Here is a 20,874-nt window from a genome sequence, read left to right as displayed (position 1 = left end):
TTTTTTTTTTTTCCCTGCTTAGTCCATGTGGCGTCCTTCCACTGTAGTCACTAGGCTTGGTATAAGGTCATTGATCTCCAAATCTGGAAAATCTAGGTCTTGAATTTCCTTATTACCAATTGAAATTCTGTTACCAGAATGGATAAGTGTGAACTGTCAGTTCTTCTTTACCACTTCATAGCACAGTCTAGGTAGGGCTATGATAACGAAGAGTTTAGATTTGACTTTTCTTCAGAGAATTAGACAAGGCTGCTTATGTAAGACTCAAGTTGGGCAAAATGAAGGTGTTACAGCCTCTTGAGTAGTCAGACTCAAATGTGTTTGGGCTAATACTTTAGGTTTTTTTAATGATTAAAATTACTATCAGTTGTCTGCTTGCTTAAAGATACCTTGCCACAAATACTGTCAGTCATATTAGGCAGAAAATGCAAAGACTGTAACAAATAAAAAGGTTCAGGATGTACATTTTTTGTCAACCTTTATTATTCTTTTAAGCCATACTATTTAACATGCACACAAATTTTCTGATCAATAGCCCATCTAAACAGAATAGTGTGCTCTTTTTATCACTAGAACTGCCATAAATAATGGACTTGTGCCTATGATGTGCTTACAAAGGAATTGTGTTTGCTCATCTTTAGAATGACTTAATGTAGTTGGCCTACATGTTGACGTATTTTACAAATTATGCTATCTTTCTGCTGTTTATCCTTTCTCAAACTGGTGGTCTCAGTTGTAGCCTCTATCATGGTCTTCATTCCTTGCAGTGTAGCTTATGATGCAATCCTCTATTATAGGACATCTACATCATCAGTTATCCTTTTCAATTATTTGCATGCTTATGAAAATCATCATAGCTGAGCGACTGATTGTAGGTTTGTGTAATTACTCTAATACTTTAATGTACACTTATTTTAGCTGTGTGCAAGTTATTTACCATGTCCCCTTTGTTTTATGAAAGGGAAATACTCTTTAAAAGTTGTGCTGTTGTAATAATTCCATTTTCTTTAAGGCATGCCTATTACTTATTTTCACAAAGTAYTTGTATCTATGTCCTTTGTTGCTGAGATGAGTAACACTTTTTTGAAAGGAAAGTGCAGTAGTAGCTTACCAAAATACAGACGCTTTCTTTTAAGTGACTCTGAAAGTCAATGCATTGTCTAAAACGATAGTGCCTGTCAGATGCTAAGTTTTGGGTGAGGAAGAGGTCACCTGGTTTAAAAAATAAACAAGYTCCAAAACGTTCTTTACTATTCAGTGAATAAATGGCAGTAGAGAAAGCTATAATTCCTGTGTCCTTTAGGCAATAAAAGAATGTATGGATAGTATAATTAAAGAATAAACAGATTAGTGAAAAATGCAAATGTTAATTAGCATACCGAAAAGCTAATTTCTATAAAAATAAATGATAAAGCTAAAAACAATTCTAAAGTAGTATCTTTGCTGCAGCAATTAATAAGAATTATTATGTTTTTGCATTTCCTTTTAAAATCTATAAAACAGTATCTTGATATTAAAATCAGTAATTGTGATTTCCAGGTCAGTAAACACTTAAGATGAAAGAATCGTAATAGCAGAGGGCTTAATTTTTAAAGTAGTAGTTCCTGAGCATTATGTAGCTGAACATCATTTGAGGAAAATTAGTCACAGGCACAACTCCACATCTGACTACACTTCCCCTTTGCCTTGGGATTCTTGCATTGCCTTGTCCCTTACTGCTAATTCAAGGAGTGCCCCATTTGTCCTCCTTGCCCTGATTGCTAGGGTCAGCTGTAAGTCCTTTTAACTTTCTCTGGAGCTGTCATCCTTCATTCTGAGACAAAGTTGCTGGCCCTGGCTATGCCCTGATGTCTTGGTCTAGATCCTCAGGTACATCTGCACTTTGCTGCCCAGTGCTTGTGCTGAGACACCTGACTGGCAATTTGTGCAGCTAGCGTTTGTCTGGTAGAGTTTAACTCTGTGCCTCACGTCATCTGCTCAGTGCCACATAGTGAAATGTGCCTTTCAAGTTAGAGACCACAGTTCTGAGTAATTTAGAAAAGCAGTTGTGCTTATACTAGCAGTATAAGCAAACCATTATATGTAGAAGCCTAATAGATAGGGACTCTTGGATTCTTTTTGTTTGGCGACCTAGACGATCTTCTGTCTTTTGCTCTACCCACGCTTTTCTATCCTACCCATATTGAGTAGTAATTCTCAGGTAGATCCAGAGACTGCATCTTCTGCTTGTCTGTTTCAGGATAACTGTATTTTTACTGTTAGCTTCTCTTAATTTTTTTTTTTTTTTTAATAAAAGTTCTTATATTTGTCTCTCTGCCTTTCCAAGGCTTTTGAGCATTTCGGTAGATGAACAGGGTATGCTAACTCAGCGTCATGAGTTTGAGTAGCTGACAGGTGTGTGGGAATTCTTTGTGGTTGTGTGGGGATGTGGGAATGTTCCTACCCACCTTACAGAATAGTTGAGACCTTCTGATCCACTCCCCCCCTGCTCAAGCAGGGCCACCTGGAACAGGTTGCCCAGACCCATCTCCAGTTGGGTTTTACATGCAGAATTGCAGACTAGTTAAGGTTAGAAGGGACCTCTGGAGGTCAGAACTTCTCTGAAACTCAGTGTTTTCCCCACTGTTCTTAGTATTCTTGTTCCTCCTGCTCTTACTAGAGGATAGGAAGAATYTTTGAAGTGAGAAATGAGTTCTGATATTTGTGTGACTAAAAGATTTCTTCTTAAATCTTTAAGAAAGACAGATTTTAGGATAGGTAAGTTTTACAAGTGGTGTGATTGTGTTGCCTTTTTCTGTGTGTTTAACCAAGCGACAGCTTTCACATAAGGCTTCTGGTTACTGCTGTCAGAAAATGACCCTTTTCTGGCAGTGCAATATTCCTGAAAGCTTTATGCTAGGAATTGAGATTTTTGTATAAAAAGGGGGTAGGTTTGCGTAACATGCAATATATATTGCGTGCATCATCCAAATAGTTTCTGCAATATATAACTGGGATAACTGGGATGTTCTCACTCTTCAATTTCTTTGCTTTTTTAATCCCCCTCCTTTTCCCGCTGCCCGGGTAGTCTTTGGCCTTATGTTCAGACCAGGAGGATAGCAGATCATGGTTTCTGAGGCCTGAAGAGAGGATCTTCCTGTTGAAGCACAGAGGGCTCGGATGACAGGCTTTGTAATGAGCCATCAATCAGCTTTCCAATGACTTTATCTTGCAGACCTGCTGAAGGAGCTATAAAGATCCTTAAGGACACTGAGAGTGTTAGGTTGCAATCTTGTTCCGTTCTTGTACTAGCTAGCTTTCAGAGCGGATTGGAGTTTCTGAGTGTCTGAGGCTAGTAGAAACAATCTATTTTGAAATAGGAATATTCGTACAGTGTAAATGACAGGTTTCGTGGGCCTGTTTGATGTTGTGCAATGCACAGCTCTGCATCTTGTTACCAGGCTTGTCTTTCTTTCGGTCCTATGTGGTGGTTATCATGAGTCTGCACAACTGATGAATTAAATAGTGCAGGTCACTACAATATGCTGCTGTAGCTTTTTGAATGGCTGTACTCATCATAGTCCGTTGACCTTAATTTCAGAGGGAGGCGTAATGGAGTTTTCAAGACAGTTTTTCTGCAGCATGTACAATCTTTGGATAAATGAGTCTGTTGCATAGGATTCCTGTTATTATTGGAAGGCCTCAAGTAGTGCATTTGAGAGAAAAGTATTGATCAAGAAAAATAGAGAACAGTGTGCACGTGTGGTGGTGGTTGGTGTGTGTGTGTTTTTGTTTTTTAAGGTTAAATCCAGATTGTGTTCCAGCAGGTATGGAATTTAAGTTGAGCTACGCATGTTCACTTTTGCTCTTGTCTGTGTTAGTACTGGATACACATACAGGTGCCCTTGTATAGTTTTCAGTCCTAGTCCTCACTATGATTTTCTTTTCTGTTCAAATGATTTGAATGATATTGTTTCAAATTCAAAATGTGAAGTTTTTGTAGCAATAATTCCATAGCTATGAGAGGAAAATTGGTTTGCATCTTGGCTTGTAAGACAGTTACTACCGTCTTGTTCAAGTGTTCATGGCAGAAGCATCTGTTTTATAGCAAGTAACATTTCTGGTTGCTGTGAYTACTTACCTGAGAGACAAAAGGTAATGATCTTGGATGGCTGACTTGCAAAGAATAATTAYCCTGAAAGGAGTTAGATGTTCAGTCTTATTTCAAGCGTAGTGTATTTACTGAATCTTGGGGAAAACATACAGGAATTAAACCTAGTTTCTCTACAGTATTAAAAGCTCTTAAGAGCAGTTTTGGGACTACTTGGTAGATAAAGATATTCTACCTCAAGATCACTTTAAGGTTCTAACAAATATTCTGCCACACGTAGACAGACTTGACTATAGTCTGTCTGATTTTTAGCCACATGCAAGCTACAAATGCAGCATGCACGTGCATAATTTTGAAATGTTTATTCTCTTATTTATTCCATTGACTGTGTAGCATCTTTCCAAAATTTGCTGGTTTAACATTCTGCAGAACAATGGCTTTTTCTTTTTTCTTAACATCCAGAAGCTTGATCAAAGTTGCCCTTTCTCTAGGAGGAGCAGGAACATTTTAGTGTTTTAAAGACTTCAGGTTATTAGTGAATGGAAGAGCTCTGTTTTTCTGTCAGTGTGATGAGTAGGGAATTATGTTCGATGTGCTTTATTGCCTGATTTTTGAGGGCAACATGTTCAAATAATGGTGGATAACAACAGCGCTACATTTCATATCCACGAATAGGGTGTGTGATATAGAGAAATGCTCAGCCTTTGGAATTACAATAAAGAAATTATCTTTCACCAACTTGATTTTTCAGGGGTTCATGCACTGTCTAGTGGGTGACTTCAGACATCTAGAACTGAAGGATCACCACTGGTATACAGTGACATTCCAGTGTGGTGTTTTTCTAACAGGAATATCCTGATAGTCTGTCATATATGATAGCAAAAAAGTTAAGTTAGTGGTCTGGGTTTTTTGTTTATTGTGGATTTTTTGTTTTGTTTTTCTCTTTCCTGGAGCATCCTGGTTTCGTAGTTAGGGAAAAGAAGCATGTTTCCTATACCAACCTGATCCCTCTTATCATATTTGACCTCAAAGAATGTGCTGGATAAGGTGTAGTTTATATATGACTTTAGTATGGTCTGGATAGTTTATTTTCAGGACCTCATGGGTTTCTAAGCTCACAGGTGCAGAGCCCTTCCCTTGCTTCAAAATCTTATTTTTTCTCAGTGCACTTGGGTGATGTTGCCCTCCCTGATAAATCTGATTCCACAGAATTATTTGGATCTGCTATTAACACTTGCATCAGGAAAGCTTGTGGAGTCCTTTTGCTTGTCTTGTCTGATAAAATACCCTTTTTAGTAGAAAGTACTTTGATTAGGAGAATGGAAAGGGTTCAGGCTGTTATAGCAGGTGCTGCTGTTTCCTTTAAGAACAAGGTGACTTACGGGGCTTTCCTTGACTTTTCATCTAGAGTGTCATAGAATTTGTTTCAGAGTTGCACTCTAACCAAGCTGTTAATGTGTATGAGGTATTTCCCTAAGCAGTGCTCTTTCTGAGGATTCACAGTATAATGATGACCAACTGAATAAAGACCCAAAGGCACTCTTGAGATACTTTCCAGGTAATTTTTTTTTCTGTGGGTTTGTGGAAATCAGTGTGACTCACTTCTTGAAATCACACATTACATGACAAGTACTCAAAGGAGGCAAAACTAGTTATTTGTAGCTGTTATTCTTCTTCACTTCTTTGTTGTATATACCTTCACAACATCTCACAGCTTTCCCCTTTTTAGCCCATATAGAATTGGGGAATCTCTGACTTGAGGGGAGAAAAAAAAAAGGCAAAACAAAACAAAAAAACCTCTTTACTGATTAGGATCATTAGACTGTGTAGAAAGCATGCCCTCCTGGATACTGCTAGCATTAAAAATAAACCTGGGTTATAGAGTCGATGTAGTCAAGAACACTCTTGTTAAATGGCTTGTCTGTTTCAGAATTACCTGCAGTCCAGGAGGACTGAACTCTGATCTAGGTCTGGAAGGAACTACTTGGTACCTTGTAGTTCTTCTGATGTGGTTTGCCCCCAGGATCTGCTTAGCATTACTCTAAATTTGTTCTTCTCACTAGTTAGACTTCTTGTGGTTATTTTTTAGGTGTAGATACATCACATCTGGCTTCCCAATGCATACAACATATGTTTATAAAATCTGATATTCAGTGCTTCTATTTATGCGTAAACAATCTGCATCTTTCACTTTTTGTAGTGAACAGGTTGCTTTGAATCTYGTGAAAAGACAGGAAATGCTTGCTTCTAGATGTTCTAAGACTTGAAAACATCAGTATCTGAAAAATCTAAAATAAAATTGCTCTTTGTAAGAATTTGAGCCATATTTTGGAGTTCTAAATTAACTAGTCATTGAAGAAAACAAATCTTGGTATAATTTTCAGCACTTCTGCTGAAGCTGGAGGACACATTCCTACTAGCTTTAATTTGTGTGGGATCATGGGCCATTGTGCAAATGTATTTGAGATTACAGTTTTTTTTTGGACTGATTTATGGGTTATGGTGTTTTGCTTTTGTGTTTTCCTAAAGCAAGCAATGTCAGGATGTCTGAGATGGGATCTGAACTGAGTGAAAATGTTGTAATGCTGTCATATTATGGCAGGATGGAGAGGATTCTGATGAAGTAGCACTTTGTTTGCCCTTTTCTTAAACTATTCTGTAGGCAGCACATGCTTTTGGCCACTGCCGTGTTCCTATGCTTCTTTCCAGRTTTCCACTGTTTGCCAGAATTCTTCTGTGACCTTCCTCTCAGGGCTGACTAGGAAGGATTGGCAAGGGGAGAGGAGAAGAATAAAACTAAACTATGGAGAAATCAAGTGATTATTGGAGACAATAGGGGGATGCATCAGGGTGAAAAATATGAAGGCAGAAACTGAAGGAGAACTCCAGTAGGGCACCACAGCAGCACTCTATTCCGTGTATCTGTCTAATAAGCCTTTTGGCCCCTGTTAGAAGACACTGTGCAAGGTGGATTTTTTGTGCTATTTACAGCTTTATATACGTTCTTACTATATGAATGACTACTATAATTTAGATTACCTACCACTGGTTTGTTTACACCATAAAACTTAAAGGGGGTGGGGGGAAGGACTGTACAGACAAACAATTAAAGCTAGTAGAGGATTAGATTTGCTTAGAAAAAAGGAACTCGGAAAATTAGGACTGTTGACTGATCTGGAAAATGCAGATGTTTACAGATTTTGTGGTTCTGACTAGTTTTTCCAACCCCAGAAAAAGGGAAAGAATCAAAGAAATGAAAGGAAACTTAGAGGCAATATACTGAAAATTCTTTCTTTCCACAACTAAGTGTTATTTTAGAAAATGCTTCTAGAGATTAGCATGGAGTCTGAGATTTTCTCAAGCGCACGTGAATGATGTAAGAGATCTTTCATGTGGCAGCAGCAGACTAAGGCTTATTAGCAAGAAGAAATGTAAACGCTTAGATGAAAACAAGCTATTGGACTAACTAGACCATGTTCTGATACATATATTTAATATATGTATACTGTAGATTTTAGCATTTTTCATCCTCTGCAGATGAAAAGACAGTGCTATCTTTTTTTATTTTTCTTTCCAAGTTACCTCTCAAGTTACCTTTTCTGGTTTAGACTCTTCTGATATTTGAGGTTTTCTGTGTGGAGATGACGGGGAAAGAAAATAGTGTTTTGTTAGTCAGCATCTATAAATCTCTTATATGTTGAGTCAGATATTCCCTCTGTTTCTGTCAGTGGAACCAAGTTTGAATCACTTTGTCCCTCTCATCACCCACCCACCCCAAAAAACTTGTCTTAAGTGGCTCCATGGAGTTCGCCAACAGAAGATATCTATAAAGTTCTACAGAGCACCCTTAATTTGGCATTTATCTTCCAGATCATAAAATTGGTAATTCATTTCACTTCAATGTTTTAAAATAGAAAGTAAATATATTTCCATACCTCAACTACTCTTTACTATCTGTGGCCTCCTCACAAAGTTTATCCAGTGTGTGCTGTGCTCCATCTTTATGTTAGTGTTTCACTGCGTTTACAAGACTTTACATTTTGGTTTACATAAATTGACACAATTTGTATCTCTCCATTGAGAGACAGAGAGAGAGAAACTCCAGTTTCAATTTACATGGGTTTAGGAGGACAGGCTCATAATCTAGAGCAGCAGAGCCACCTAGCACTTAGAGGAGTACAATATAGGTCTTATGGCACTCACTGCACTTGTCTTTTGCTCATCCCTGGTTATTCCTACCCTTCTCTTTGAGGGAGGGATGAGAGGAGGAGTATACAAATTTTCCAAACTGGCTGCGCCACTGGTATTGGCAACAGGGTTTTGGTTTCTGTGATCATGGGACATTGTTTGAAGATCAGCAACTGGTGGGGAGAGGTGGGATTCACCTCACCGAGTGGGGCAGCTGTGTCTTTGCCAGCAGATTCACCAGCCTGGTAAAGAGGGCTTTAAACTAGGTAGGAAGGGGGAAGGGGAGAGTCATAGAGAGAGGGTAGTCAATAAAACMCAACTCGGGTTGGGAGACCTCTAACGGGTGCATGCAGCTGGGGATGTGCGTTTGGGACATGGCTATGGGAGGCCATATGCCTTCCTGGGAAACCTGCGTGTATGACTACCTCTCTGAAATGCCTTTACACCAATGCATGCAGCATGGGGAATAAACAGGAGGAACTAGAGATCTGTGTGTGATCACAGGGCCGTGATCTCATTGTAGTCACGGAGACATGGTGGGATAGCTCACGTGACTGGAATACTGTCATGGATGGCAATGTGCTTTTTAGGAAAGACAGGCCAGGAAGGCAAGGTGGTGGAGTTGCTCTTTACGTGAGAGAGCAACTGGAATGCATTGAGCTCTGCCTAGAGGTGGAGGAAGAGCTTATGGGTGAAGATCAAAGGGCAGGCTAACATGGGGGACACAGTTGTGAGTGTCTATTACAGGCCACCTGACCAGGAAGAGGAAGTCGATGAGGCCTTTTACAGGCAGCTGGAAGTAGCTTCACTGTCACAGGCCCCAGTTCTCATGGGAGACTTCAACCACCCTGCTATCTGCTGGAAGGACAACACAGCAAGGCACAAACAGTCCAGGAGGCTTCTGCAATGCATTGATGATAACCTCTTGTCACAGGTGGTGGAGGAGCCTACAAGGAAGGGTGTCCTGCTGGATCTTGTCCTAACCAACAAAGAGGGACTGGTTGGAGATGTGGAGGTTGGAGGCAGCCTTGGCTGCAGTGACTTGAGTTGGTGGAGTTCTGGGTCCTGCAGGAAAGAAGTAAGGCAACAAGCAGGATTGCAACCCTGAACTTCAGGAGAGCGGACTTTGGGCTCTTCAGAGACCTAATTGGAGGAATCTCATGGGTTAAGGCCTTAGAAGGAAGGGGAGGTCCAGGAGAGCTGGCTACTATTCAAATATCACTTCTTCCAAGCTCAAGAGCAGTGCGTCCCAAGGAGAAAGAAGTCCAGCAAAGGGGGCAGGAGACCTGCATGGATGAGCAAGGAGCTCCTGGCAGAACTCAGACAGAGGGAGAAAGTACACAGACTGTGGAAGAGGGGAGAGGCTACTTGGGAGAGTTGTAGGAATACAGTCAGAGTATGTAGAGATGMTGCGACAAAGGCCAAGACTGAGCTGGAATTGAGTCTGGCAAGGGATGTTAAGGAGAACAGGAAGGGCTTCTTCAGATACATCAGCAGCAAGAGGAGGACTAGGGAAAATGTGGCCCCACTCCTGAATGGGGCGGGAGCCCTGGTGACAAGGGATACAGAGAAGGCAGAATTACTGAATGCCTCCTTTGCTTGTCTTCACTGCGGCCCTCATGAATCCTGTAGCCTGGRCGTGAGGGAGAAAGTMTGGRGAAGGGAAGACTTTCCTTTGGTTGAGGAGGATAGGATTAGAGACCTTCTGGGCAGGCTAGACATCCACAAATGCATGGGCCTGGATGGGATGCACCCACGGGTACTGAGAGAGCTGGCGGATGTTGTTGCCAGGCCGCTCTCCATCATCTTTGAAAGGTCCTGGAGAACCGGAGAGGTGCCTGAGGACTGGAAGAAAGCCAATGTCACTCCAGTCCTCAAGAAGGGCAAGAAGGAGGACCCAGACAACTATAGGCCCATCAGCCTCACCTCCATCCCTGGAAGGAGGATGGAACAGCTCATTCTGGATGTAATCCCCAGGCATATGGAGGAAAAGAAGGTGATTAGGAGTAGCCAGCATGGAGTCACCAAGGGGAAATCCTGCTTAACCAATCTGATAGCCTTCTATGATGGAAAGACTGGCTGGGTAGATGAGGGGAGAGCAGTGGACGTTGCGTACCTTGACTTCAGCAAGGCTTTTGACACTGTCTCCCATAACATCCTCCTAGGCATGCTCAGGAAGTGCAGGCTAAATGGACAGTGAGGTGGCTTGAGAACTGGCTGAAAGCAGAGCTCAGAGGGTTGTGATCAGTGGCACGGAGTCTAACTGGCAGGCCTTGTACCTAGTAGTGTCCCCTAGAGTTTAGTACTAGGTCCAGTCTTGTTCAACTTATTCATCAACGACCTGGATGAGGGAACGGAGTGCCTCCTCGGTGAGTTTGCTGAGGATACCAAGCAGGGAGGAGTGGCTGATACACCTGAGGGCTGTGCTGCCATTTAGAGAGACCTGGACAGGCTGGAGAGCTGGATGGAGAGGAACCTCATGAGGTTCAACAAGGGCAAGTGCAGAGTCCTGCACCTAGGGAGAAATATCCCTAGGCACCAGGACAAGCTGGGGGCTGACCTTCTGGAGAGCAGCTCTGCAGAGAAGGACCTGGCAGTGCTTGTGGATGACAAGTTGACCATGACACAGCAATGTGCCCTTGTGGCCAGGAAGGCCAATGGTCTTCTGGGGTGCATTGGGAAGAGTGTYRCCAGCAGGTTGAGGGAGGTGATGCTGCCCCTCTACTTAGCCCTGGGGAGGCCTCATCTGGAGTCCTGTGTCCAATTCTGGGCTCCCCAGGACAAGAGAGACATGGAGCTACTGGAGAGAGTCCAACGCAGGGCTACGAAGACAATCAGAGGGCTGGAGCATCTGCCCTGTGAGGAACAGCTGCAAGAGCTGGGCCTGTTTAGCCTGGGGAAGAGAAAACTGAGGGGGGATCTTATCAATGTGTACAAGTTCCCGAAGGGAGGGTGTCAAGGGGTGGGGACAAACTCTTTTCAGTTGTCCCGTGTGACAGGACAAGAGGCAATGGGCAGAAATTGAAGCACAGGAAGTTCCGCCTGACCGTGAGGGGGAATTTCTTCCCTGTGAGAGTGACGGAGCACTGGCACAGGCTGCCCAGAGAGGTTGTGGAGTCTCCTTCTCTGGAGATCTTGAAGGCCCGCCTAGATGCAACCCTGTCTAACCTGCTCTAGGTGACCCTGCTTGAGCAGGGGGGTTGGACTAGATGATCTCCCGAGGTCCCTTCCAAGCTTACAGATTCTATGATCCTTTATCCTTTATTGTAGCATCCCTGTTACTGTGCTCATTTGTTTATCTCTCACTTCTGTATTTTCTAGTTTTGCTCTCAAAAGTTGTAAGTTTACGAAAATATAGCAAGAACCTCAGCATGATGAGAGGAGCAGGCAGTATATAGAGCAAATGCATCCCAGTTCAAAATTCATGGCTTTTCTACAGGAAACATGATCGTGTTCTGTTTTCTTTTAATAAGTTTTGCTACCTGACTGATCAAAGATGCTTATTAGAGACAGTTYTGTACAGAAGCATTAATTTACATTAGCATTTATCTCTGCACTCCCTCTTAACTGGAACTAGATAATCATTGGGGCACGAGGGCCCTCTACTAGTAAGGAAATTAATAAAAATAAAGGAGTGATTTGTTGGCTTTGTGGCTATATGACACATCATGGTCCATATTAATACAAGGAAATGTATGAGGGAAAACAGTTTCTGAATGAATACTGCTTTCACTTAACCATGCATTTTTTTTTCACTGAGAAATCCTGAACATCATTCTGCTGTTATGGTTCACCTTCTCTTTGAAGTCTTCACAAAGTCTGTGTACATTCAAGAAAGCAGCATTTTTTCATGGGGGCTACTGTGATCTCCCTTACCTGAGCTTCTGAAGRCAAAGATGATCCAGTTCCCAAGTTCGTTCTTCTCTATAAATCTTCAGTACCTCTGTCAGTTTATTTCTTGATGACTCCTTTATCAGATGATCAGATATCTGCCAATTGACTTTGTTTCCAAGGCAACTCCTCTCTTGACAAGCCAGTTCCCCTCAATAGTAGGTAACATTCTTTTAAGAATAAGTTGATTACATTTTAACTGTGTAGTCCTTAACAAGGGAGTGCTGCTTGGAGTGCCAGCTATATAAGAAAGTGAAAAGCTAACAGAGAAGCGCAAGTTTGCTTTTAAAATGCAGTTGGCAGCATGGTAAAGATGCATAAAGGGATTTTATAATCTCACAGAATTAATGAATTGTGTATACTTGCTAAAGATCATTGTGCCTACCAGTCATTCTCACTTGTATACATACTCAGTGTATTCTGTGTCTGGAAATACTGACAGTTCCCATTAACTGTTTAAGGTATTGGGACATATTTGCCAAAAGTACAGATAATTCTGTGAATGCCAGCGCTACATCAGTCTGGTTTCCTATACACTTGCATTTCTCAGCTGATTGATTTTGGTGCTTAAGAAGGCGTGGGCTCGAAGAGAACCTTTTTTCTGTTTCTCTTCCTACTTCAAACCACCATCTACCTCCCTCCCCACCCCCATGTGTGTGGAGTCTCTATCTGATAAGTGTTCAGGTTACCATACTCTTTGCTTCWGGGGCTCTTCTATTCAGCAGTTTGTTTCCTGCAGAACTTGTAGGATTGTCTGAGGTTTCTTGGATTTCTTATGGACTATGTGTTTTTTTCTTTTCTTTGAGAAGAAGCACTGACAAGATACTTAYGTAAGTCCTTTAGTAGGGAAAGCAAGCTCAGAATCCTTATTAATATAGGCAGATGGTACCATCATGCCTACACATCATGCTTAAGAATGTGTATAGCTGGATTAATCTCAGGTGACTGAAGTAGTTATCGTCTTGCCTGTCCAGCCTCCTTTCTGGAGTCTGTAGGTTTGCTTTCGAGTGTGGCTGAGCCTCATGGAATTGGTTCTTAAACTTTTGAAGTCTGTAGGATGAGGTATTCACATAACACAAGTAAGGCATGGTTTCATTTAATATACTGAACTGCTGTCAATATTTAATATGTGCTGTAGCAACCCTCTTTCATAGTCTATGCATATGCAGATATTCTGTTTTAGAGATGCAAGTTTTCTTTTGTGGTGTCCTTTTGTTTTGTTTAAGCATTGCTTCCCCAGAAGAGTAGGAAATGCCATGTATGAGCTAAAATAATTTCAAGACAGTGTTTGTAAGCATTTGGATTTTAGAGCACTTAAATCCCCATGCTTTAAAAGGAAAGCATTATTCACTGTTAACTATAATGAAGCAAGTGTTCCTCTGTAATGTAATTGCTTGGGAAATTTTTGACTGATCACATTCAGCTATCTGGTCTCTTCTGCAGGGAAGTGACCTTACAAGAGCTTTGTCTTTTATTCTGTCTCCATCTGTTGATAGGATGACTTACATCTTCTGTCTGGACGGGCAGACAGGATTTAGGCGCCAATCCAGCAAACCACTTAAACAAGAGTTTAGCTTTAAGCCTTATAGCAACCAAATTAACAGGTTAAAAAAAAAATTCCAATAACATTGCTGGAACACTTCTGTTATCTGTAAAAGGAAATTTAGGAGATTAGGTTATTTTGGATATGAGCTACAAATGGAATAAGATCTGTTAAATTAGACAGAAATTGAGAGTAGAAAACATAGATCAAGACTTTTAGTACAGAATTTTAAGGAGAGGGAAGATTCTGTTGTTAATAATAACGGAAGCCTGTAACCTGTATGTTTTTTAGATCAATGCTGCTTGAAAATGTAGATAGAAGAACAGATTTATCGTACGTGTATGTAATGGTTTTCTTTGGCTAAAGAAAGACTAATAAAATCAACAGAAATTATGGCATTATCTAGTGTTGCTTTACAAGAAAAAATGGCAGGATAGCATATTTATTAAGAACACTGGTGGTTACTGCAGTTAGCGATAGTTCACGTGCAGAGCTGGAAGTTATACTATTTAGATTAAAGGTTATTGATTAAGTTATTTCTGTTTTTGAAAATGCTATTCATTAAATCTTTTAGAGATGTTAATTCTGACAGAATTAATCACTATTCATGTGAATGAATTTACAGTTTTAAACTATTTGACTTTATATTCAGTTAATGAAATTGATGATAAAATGGGATAATTCTGAGCATAATTTATTGCAGCTTTCAATTTTATTGTACAGCTGGAAATGCTTTTAGGTTTTCTATTCCATAATGGTGACCTCTTGTGGTGTAAATATGTCAATGTTTCTGAAAGATCTTTTTGTAATATATACTGGAGGAAGTTATATGTAAGTATCTTTTTTTTTTTTTTTTTTTTTTTTTTTTTTTTTTGAGGGGATAAGCTAATAGCTTAGCAAAACATTTTATCTTTTCCAATTAACTATTGATATATTGATGTCATATTCAGTGCATTTGAATGAAGCATTTTGAGCATCATGTTCTGATGTACTTTGTGTGTGTCTACACTGTGTCTTTTAGTGACCAGATGAAAAAGCTGGGCATGAATTCATCATGTCCAAGGAGTACAAGCTGGAAAAGAGGACTAACAGGTACTTCATAAAGCATTTCATTCTCTAGTCAAAATAGTTCTTTTTTGTTTTTTTTTTTTCATTATATTTGCAGGTATGAAACACAGTCAAGTAGAAATAATCTGTTTTGTGATTTGAAGATCCTTTTCTTCTTTTTTCACTGAACAGCATTTTTGGTTTTCTAAATATATTGGGGATTTTAGTGTTGTTGGCATAGAAAAACAATACTTAACAGATTTTTTTTTTTTTTTGAGTGAAGAGCTCTTGATATTTTCTATCGTGTTTTTCCCATACTAGGAATACTAATTTTCCCATATTTAGATTTAACAGCGTGCCAATAACTTAATACTTGGTTGGCCCATCAGTTTGTGCAAACTGGCATAGTTGCCCTGAAACTAATAAAGCTCTGCCAAGCTCTGTTAGCTGAAGATGCAGATTTTGTTTCTCCTGTAGGGATACATTTTGCTATTTTAACATAACAGATTTTTTAAAAATATTTTCCAATAGCTGACTCATTTAATATGTAGCAGATATCTATCTATCACATACTGTGTGATAGAAAGTCACTAGACTATCTAAGAGTCTAGTATGTAAACCTGAAGTTTCTACTCCATTGCTGTTATATTACTGTTCTTCTAGAACTAAGCATTGGCCTGATTCTGGATCATTCTGACAAAGGCTGTGATATGCTCTGCGTTCATTGACTTCAGAGGGAGCGGAGAGTGTTTTTCATGTTATGGAAGTTAGTACTCTGTGTGACTGTATTTTCCCCATTTATAGACTTCATAACTATTTGTGCTATCAAAAAAATCATGTGTATTATTAGGATTATTTCTTGTAAACTAAGCAGGCTACACAATGTTAAAAAAAATATACATGTACTTCATCCTTAACCCCAGAATAAATCTTCTCTATATTGAAGAGGTGTGTTCATTTACAGATTATTTCTATTTTCAAATATGATTGTGTTTATGCTCTCACATTTTAGAGAGGAGATGGACTGTTTTAACACTGTATTTGTAGCCACTCAATATTCTGTGAACAGACTAAACGTGATAAGTCAGGCAGTACATGGCTTTTGAAAGCTCAGTGTTGCTAAGGCTCTTGTATTTACATGCTAAAAACAGCAACCAATAAATGTAGACAGATTAGCGATTTTTTTTTTTTTTATGACCAGAGTGCAAAGCTGTGGTTAAAGACCTGTGAAAAACTGAGACAGCAAAATCTTCAAGTTACTGAACAGTTTGCTTGAGTATCTTTCCTGTTGAATTGTATTTTGCTCAACCTGAAGGTTCAGGAAAGTTCATGAAGTATTTTAACTACAACTAGTTCTAAAACTCTTCATCAGCACCTTTTAAAATTTCCCAGGACTGAGACATACGTTTACAATTTACTATAGTTTCTTCGCTTTATAATCAAACATTTCCTGCTAATTATTTTTGTTGAATTAACATTGTTTATTTAAAAAACATTTTTTTTTTCTTAATTACAAGAGATACTAGCTTAAAAGAATTATGGCATCGTATGGCTTTTAGCTTCGTATATTTTTTTTCTGACATATATCACATTTGGGACGAAGAATGGCACAAAAAAAACCAGTCCTTTTTGTTCTGAGCTAAAAATTGAAAGACTTTGTTTATTCTTTTTTTCTAGTGAGAAGTTTGGTCATCTCTAAATACATACATGAACTTCATGGCATAGGCACATGCATGATTAGAAAGTCAGTCCCACTTCTCAATTTAGGAAAACTTAGCTGCAAATTGGAAGGGAAGGAGATACTTGAATCAACATGTGGGTTTTAGGGGCAGGAAAGATTAGTGCAGGCTTCTCTTGTATTCTCATTTGAGCTGTGCTTTTAGATTAGCCAGAAGAGAACTCACACTTAATAAAAATGCTCTGTAGTGTTTTATTAAATAAGCCATTGATCATTAAAAATCTAAGTAAGGCTATCAGTTCATTTGGTTTGGAAAGTAAAGTGCAAAAGAAGTGATATAACAGTTCTATAACCTACTTACATATACTAATATGTACACATTAACTATATACTTAACAGTATAATACCTATGAAACAGCAGCATTTATATATGATCTGGTGGAACAGATATCACTGGTAGATTTACTAAGTGTAAAATGTATGTAGAATGTTAATACAGATATACAGTATTTTTTAAAAAGAAAGCTTAAGAGCAGCCTTTTAAAGCAGTCAGGAGGATTTTAATTGTTTTACTGTTCAAAGTAATGCTTAGCCCATAGTCATTGATTTAAGCTCTGAGATCTGATTTAAAGTTCTCACAATGAAAGCCTCTTTATCAGTATTATTGTATAGTACAGTATATTTTGTTTGTTATTCATTATTGTTATGCTTGGACTAGCTAAGAATTTACATTGTCATTTAAATGCAAGAGTGTGTGCCAAGCAGTAGGAGATACTTTGTGACAAATATCACTTGAAAACATGTTAGTTTTAATGGTTTTGTTCATGTTATTCAGTGGAGTTGTATGTGACTTTTATTTCCCTACTAAAAATAATCAATCGTTAAAAAAGACCATAAACTTCAATATTATAACAATAACTTTGGAACACTAAAAAATGCCTACATGCCTATTAAAAAAAAAAAATCGCAGAATGGTTGAGGTTGGAAGGGACCTGTAGMGATCATCCAGTCCAGTGCCCCTGCTCAAGACTGGTCACCTAGAGCATGTTGCCCAGGACCCTGTCCAGACAGCTTTTGAACATCTCCAGGATGGAGACTCCAACCTCTCTGGGCAACCTGTTCCAGTGCTCAGTCACTAGCACGGTAAAGAAGTTTTTCCTTATGTTCAGAGGGACCTTCTTGTGTTTCGGTTTGTGCCCATTGCCTCTTGTCCTGTCACTGGGACTACTAAAAACAGTATGGTCTCATCCTTTCTGCACCCACCCTTCAGCTATTTAAACACATTGATAAGATTCCATCCCCCCCAACCACACCTCAGCCTTCTCCAGGTTGAAGAGTCCTGGCTTTTGCAACCTTTCCTCATAGAGATGCTTCAGTCCCTTAATCATTTTTTGTAGCCCTTTGCTGGGCTCACTGGAGTAGCTCCTTGTCTCTTGTATTGGGGAGGGGCCAGAAATGGACCCAGCACTCCAGCTGTGGCCTCACCAGGGCTGAGTGGAGTGGCAGGATCATCTCACTCCACCTGCTGGCAGTGCTCTTCCTAATGCAACTCAGAATGCCATTGGCCTTCTTGGCCACAAGGGCATATTGCTGGCTCATGGTTTACTTGTCCACCAGGACCCCCAGGTCCTTCTCTGCAGAGCTGCTTTCCAGCAGATCAACTCCCAGCTTGTACTGTTGTGTGATGTTATTCCTTCCCAGGTGCAGGACTGTACACTTCCCTTTGTTGAACTTCCTGAGGTTCCCCTCTGCCCATCTTTCCAGCTGTCAAGGTTCTTCTGGTGTATCAGCTACTCTTTCCAGTTTGATGTCATCAGCAGACTTGCTGAGGAGGCACCTTGTCCCTTCATCCAGGACATTGATGACTAAGTCAAACAAGATTGGACCCAGCACTGGCCCTGGGGGACACCACTGGCTACAGGCCTCCAACTAGACTTTGTGCCACTGATCACAACCCTCTGAATTTGTTAATTCCTTTAAAAATCAAGTTACACAGGAACTCTAGCTCTCTGGGAGTAGTGTGCCAGTAGTAAAGACCCAGAATTCTGTTACTTCATACAATGTCAGATGAAAGGAAAAAGGGGGTCCAGGAAGCAGGTATAATTCCAAGTTACACTGCATTGATATGAAAGTCAATCCTAGAATCCATTTTTTTTAATAAACACTTTTTTGCGAGCTCTCTTATCCAATCTGAGAAAAGATACAAGTTCTCAGTTTGGTTCAGGAAGATTTCCAGACAGTTGTTGATTGGTCTACCAGTTTTTAGCTTTGTATTTTCTGATAGAAGCAGACTAAGAAAAATCTGAAGTATTTCAAAGAATTTCTCTTGGTGATGTAGACTCTTAAGCTTTCTGAAAATGAACAGCAATTTTTTCCACATTCATTGTGGAGTAAATTTGAGATAATAAAGCTGGAAGTTTGTTGCATTCAAACTTTCTGACTTTTTTGGTGGAGGCAAAAATATCTCAGATATGTGTAATTTGATACTTGTCTTTCAGATTACACATTAGATTACTTCCTATAGTAACAAAGAATAAGAGGGAAATACACATTTTATGTAAATTCAGTTAGGACGCCCTTAAAACTCATTGTATGAAGTGGTTAGGATCACTAAGAGGATGTAGTAACTATTAAGACTTTTTCCCCATGYTTCTTAGTTGAGACCAAAGTGTTAATTAACCAAGCTTAGTGTTATAAACTTTGCATGTTTGTTAGATAAAATTGTTAGTCCTAGAGAATTGCCTGCAGTTTGGATGTTCTTAATGCAGCTGTCACATGAGCACAAATTTAACATGCTTGAAAACTGAAGGTCAGCTGAAAAATAGTGTGATATATTGATGTAAATATACTCATTGTCTTTCAATTCAGTGATCAAATGAAACATTAATGTCAAACAAAAACATATCTTGATTTATAGTACAGCTTTACATAACAAAGATTTATCCAATCTAGTTTTGTTTGAAACTTTTATTTCTGAACGTATATAAAGAAAAAGAAAAGCTTGGGTAGGTTGAATAACCTAGAGTGCAGCAACATATGACGTTTTCAGGTTTTTTACTGATAAATAAAATATTTGTAACGATTTATTTTGTGTAAAAGTTGAAACCTCCACTAAATGTGTGCTCTTGTTTTGAATATATTTTGAAGGCTTAGAGGATGACAGAACAGTAAATGAATCCGAAGAGGAAGAAAACTTTTGGCATGTAAAGATTCTACCAATTCTATGTGAACTGGAGAATGGTGGGTAACATTGTTTTTGAAGGTCTGCATTTTCTATACTACCTACGAAAAGCATGAGGGAATCATCTATGTTTACTGTGAAGATTAATAGTAATCAGACTACTTAATTCATTATGCTTTCATATGTTCTGTGTCTTAATAGTGTGAAAAATACCTTTTCAGAGAAGTTCCTGTCTGATTAAATTAGCTTATCTTAGATATTATATATCTGTCAATTTAGAAGTCAGTGGTGGGGTAATCATTTTAAGAAAAAAGTACTGTATAGGCTTAATGCTTTATGTTTAGATTGTATTGAAGATTTGAATTAAATTTACTGAAGTAAATAAGTCTTTCATCTGTGTTTAAGGTGTTAGATGTCTCAGAAAAGTATGTTATGACTCAATGTTGAAACAATATTGAGTAAATTAACTATAGCTTGAAAATTTGAACCTTGAAATAACTCAGTTTATTTTAAAGTTTCATTAATAAGGTTGTTCAGTTGCCTTTTATAAAAATTGTGTTTATTTGAATGGTAGGAATATAGAAAGGAAACTGTTTTGTTTTTACAAGCACTTTAGAAGTGAGTATAAAATGAAGGAATTGCTTCAGTTTTCCAGGATGCTGTGCAATGTTTATTATAACATACTGCAGATTAGAAAACTTCTTGTGTAATTTTGTAGGTGTGAGAGTATGAAACGTATGCAGTGCTGATTCCAAAAACACATCATCATTTTAAAAAGAAAAGATTCTCCTTCCCACTCCTGTCACTGATGTGTAGAAAAATGCTGGTCAGAAAATTTGAAAATGGCTGTGTAACTGCATCCTTTCCTTGCTTAATGCTGACATTGCCAAATATAAGCCCCTGAATTAAAGTTTTGCAAAGTAAGATGTTCTTTATAGGTGAGCAAAATATTATTCAGGTAAAATCAGTCCTTTTGACATGATCAGAGTTAAGGAAAATCAGTTTTCATGCCTCTTCTTCAGAGTTTACTTTATTAAAATTATGGAATTTTTTAGTAATAGATGAAACTATCTTTTAATACTTTACCATCAGTTGATTTGATGTAGGACTACAAAACCCTGAAAGTTAGTTTTGCTGCTTCTTGAGTGTTCATACTGATTAAAAGTAAATGAATTGTGTCACCATCTACTGCAGCTGCATGATATATTACTCCATTCGGGCTGTTTACTGCATGGTTGCAATATTTCTATCAAAAT

The 20,874-nt window shown here is 39.0% G+C and overlaps 1 protein-coding gene across 1 annotated transcript in view; it reads left to right on the top strand.

Moving 5' to 3' along the window:
• The window catches only part of ARMC2 (armadillo repeat containing 2), a 71,427-nt gene that overhangs the window by 16,113 nt on the left and 34,440 nt on the right, over positions 1 to 20,874 (top strand). The window contains 2 exon segments of the mRNA XM_085306896.1: positions 14,734 to 14,804; positions 19,585 to 19,677. Coding sequence (XP_085163022.1) covers positions 14,734 to 14,804; positions 19,585 to 19,677 — 164 coding nt within the window.

This window comes from Rhea americana, unplaced genomic scaffold (genome assembly GCF_003343005.1).
Source record: "Rhea americana isolate MKP2758 unplaced genomic scaffold, rheAme1 scaffold_25, whole genome shotgun sequence".
Classification (NCBI taxonomy): domain Eukaryota; kingdom Metazoa; phylum Chordata; class Aves; order Rheiformes; family Rheidae; genus Rhea; species Rhea americana.
This window is presented reverse-complemented; position numbering and strand designations above follow the sequence as displayed.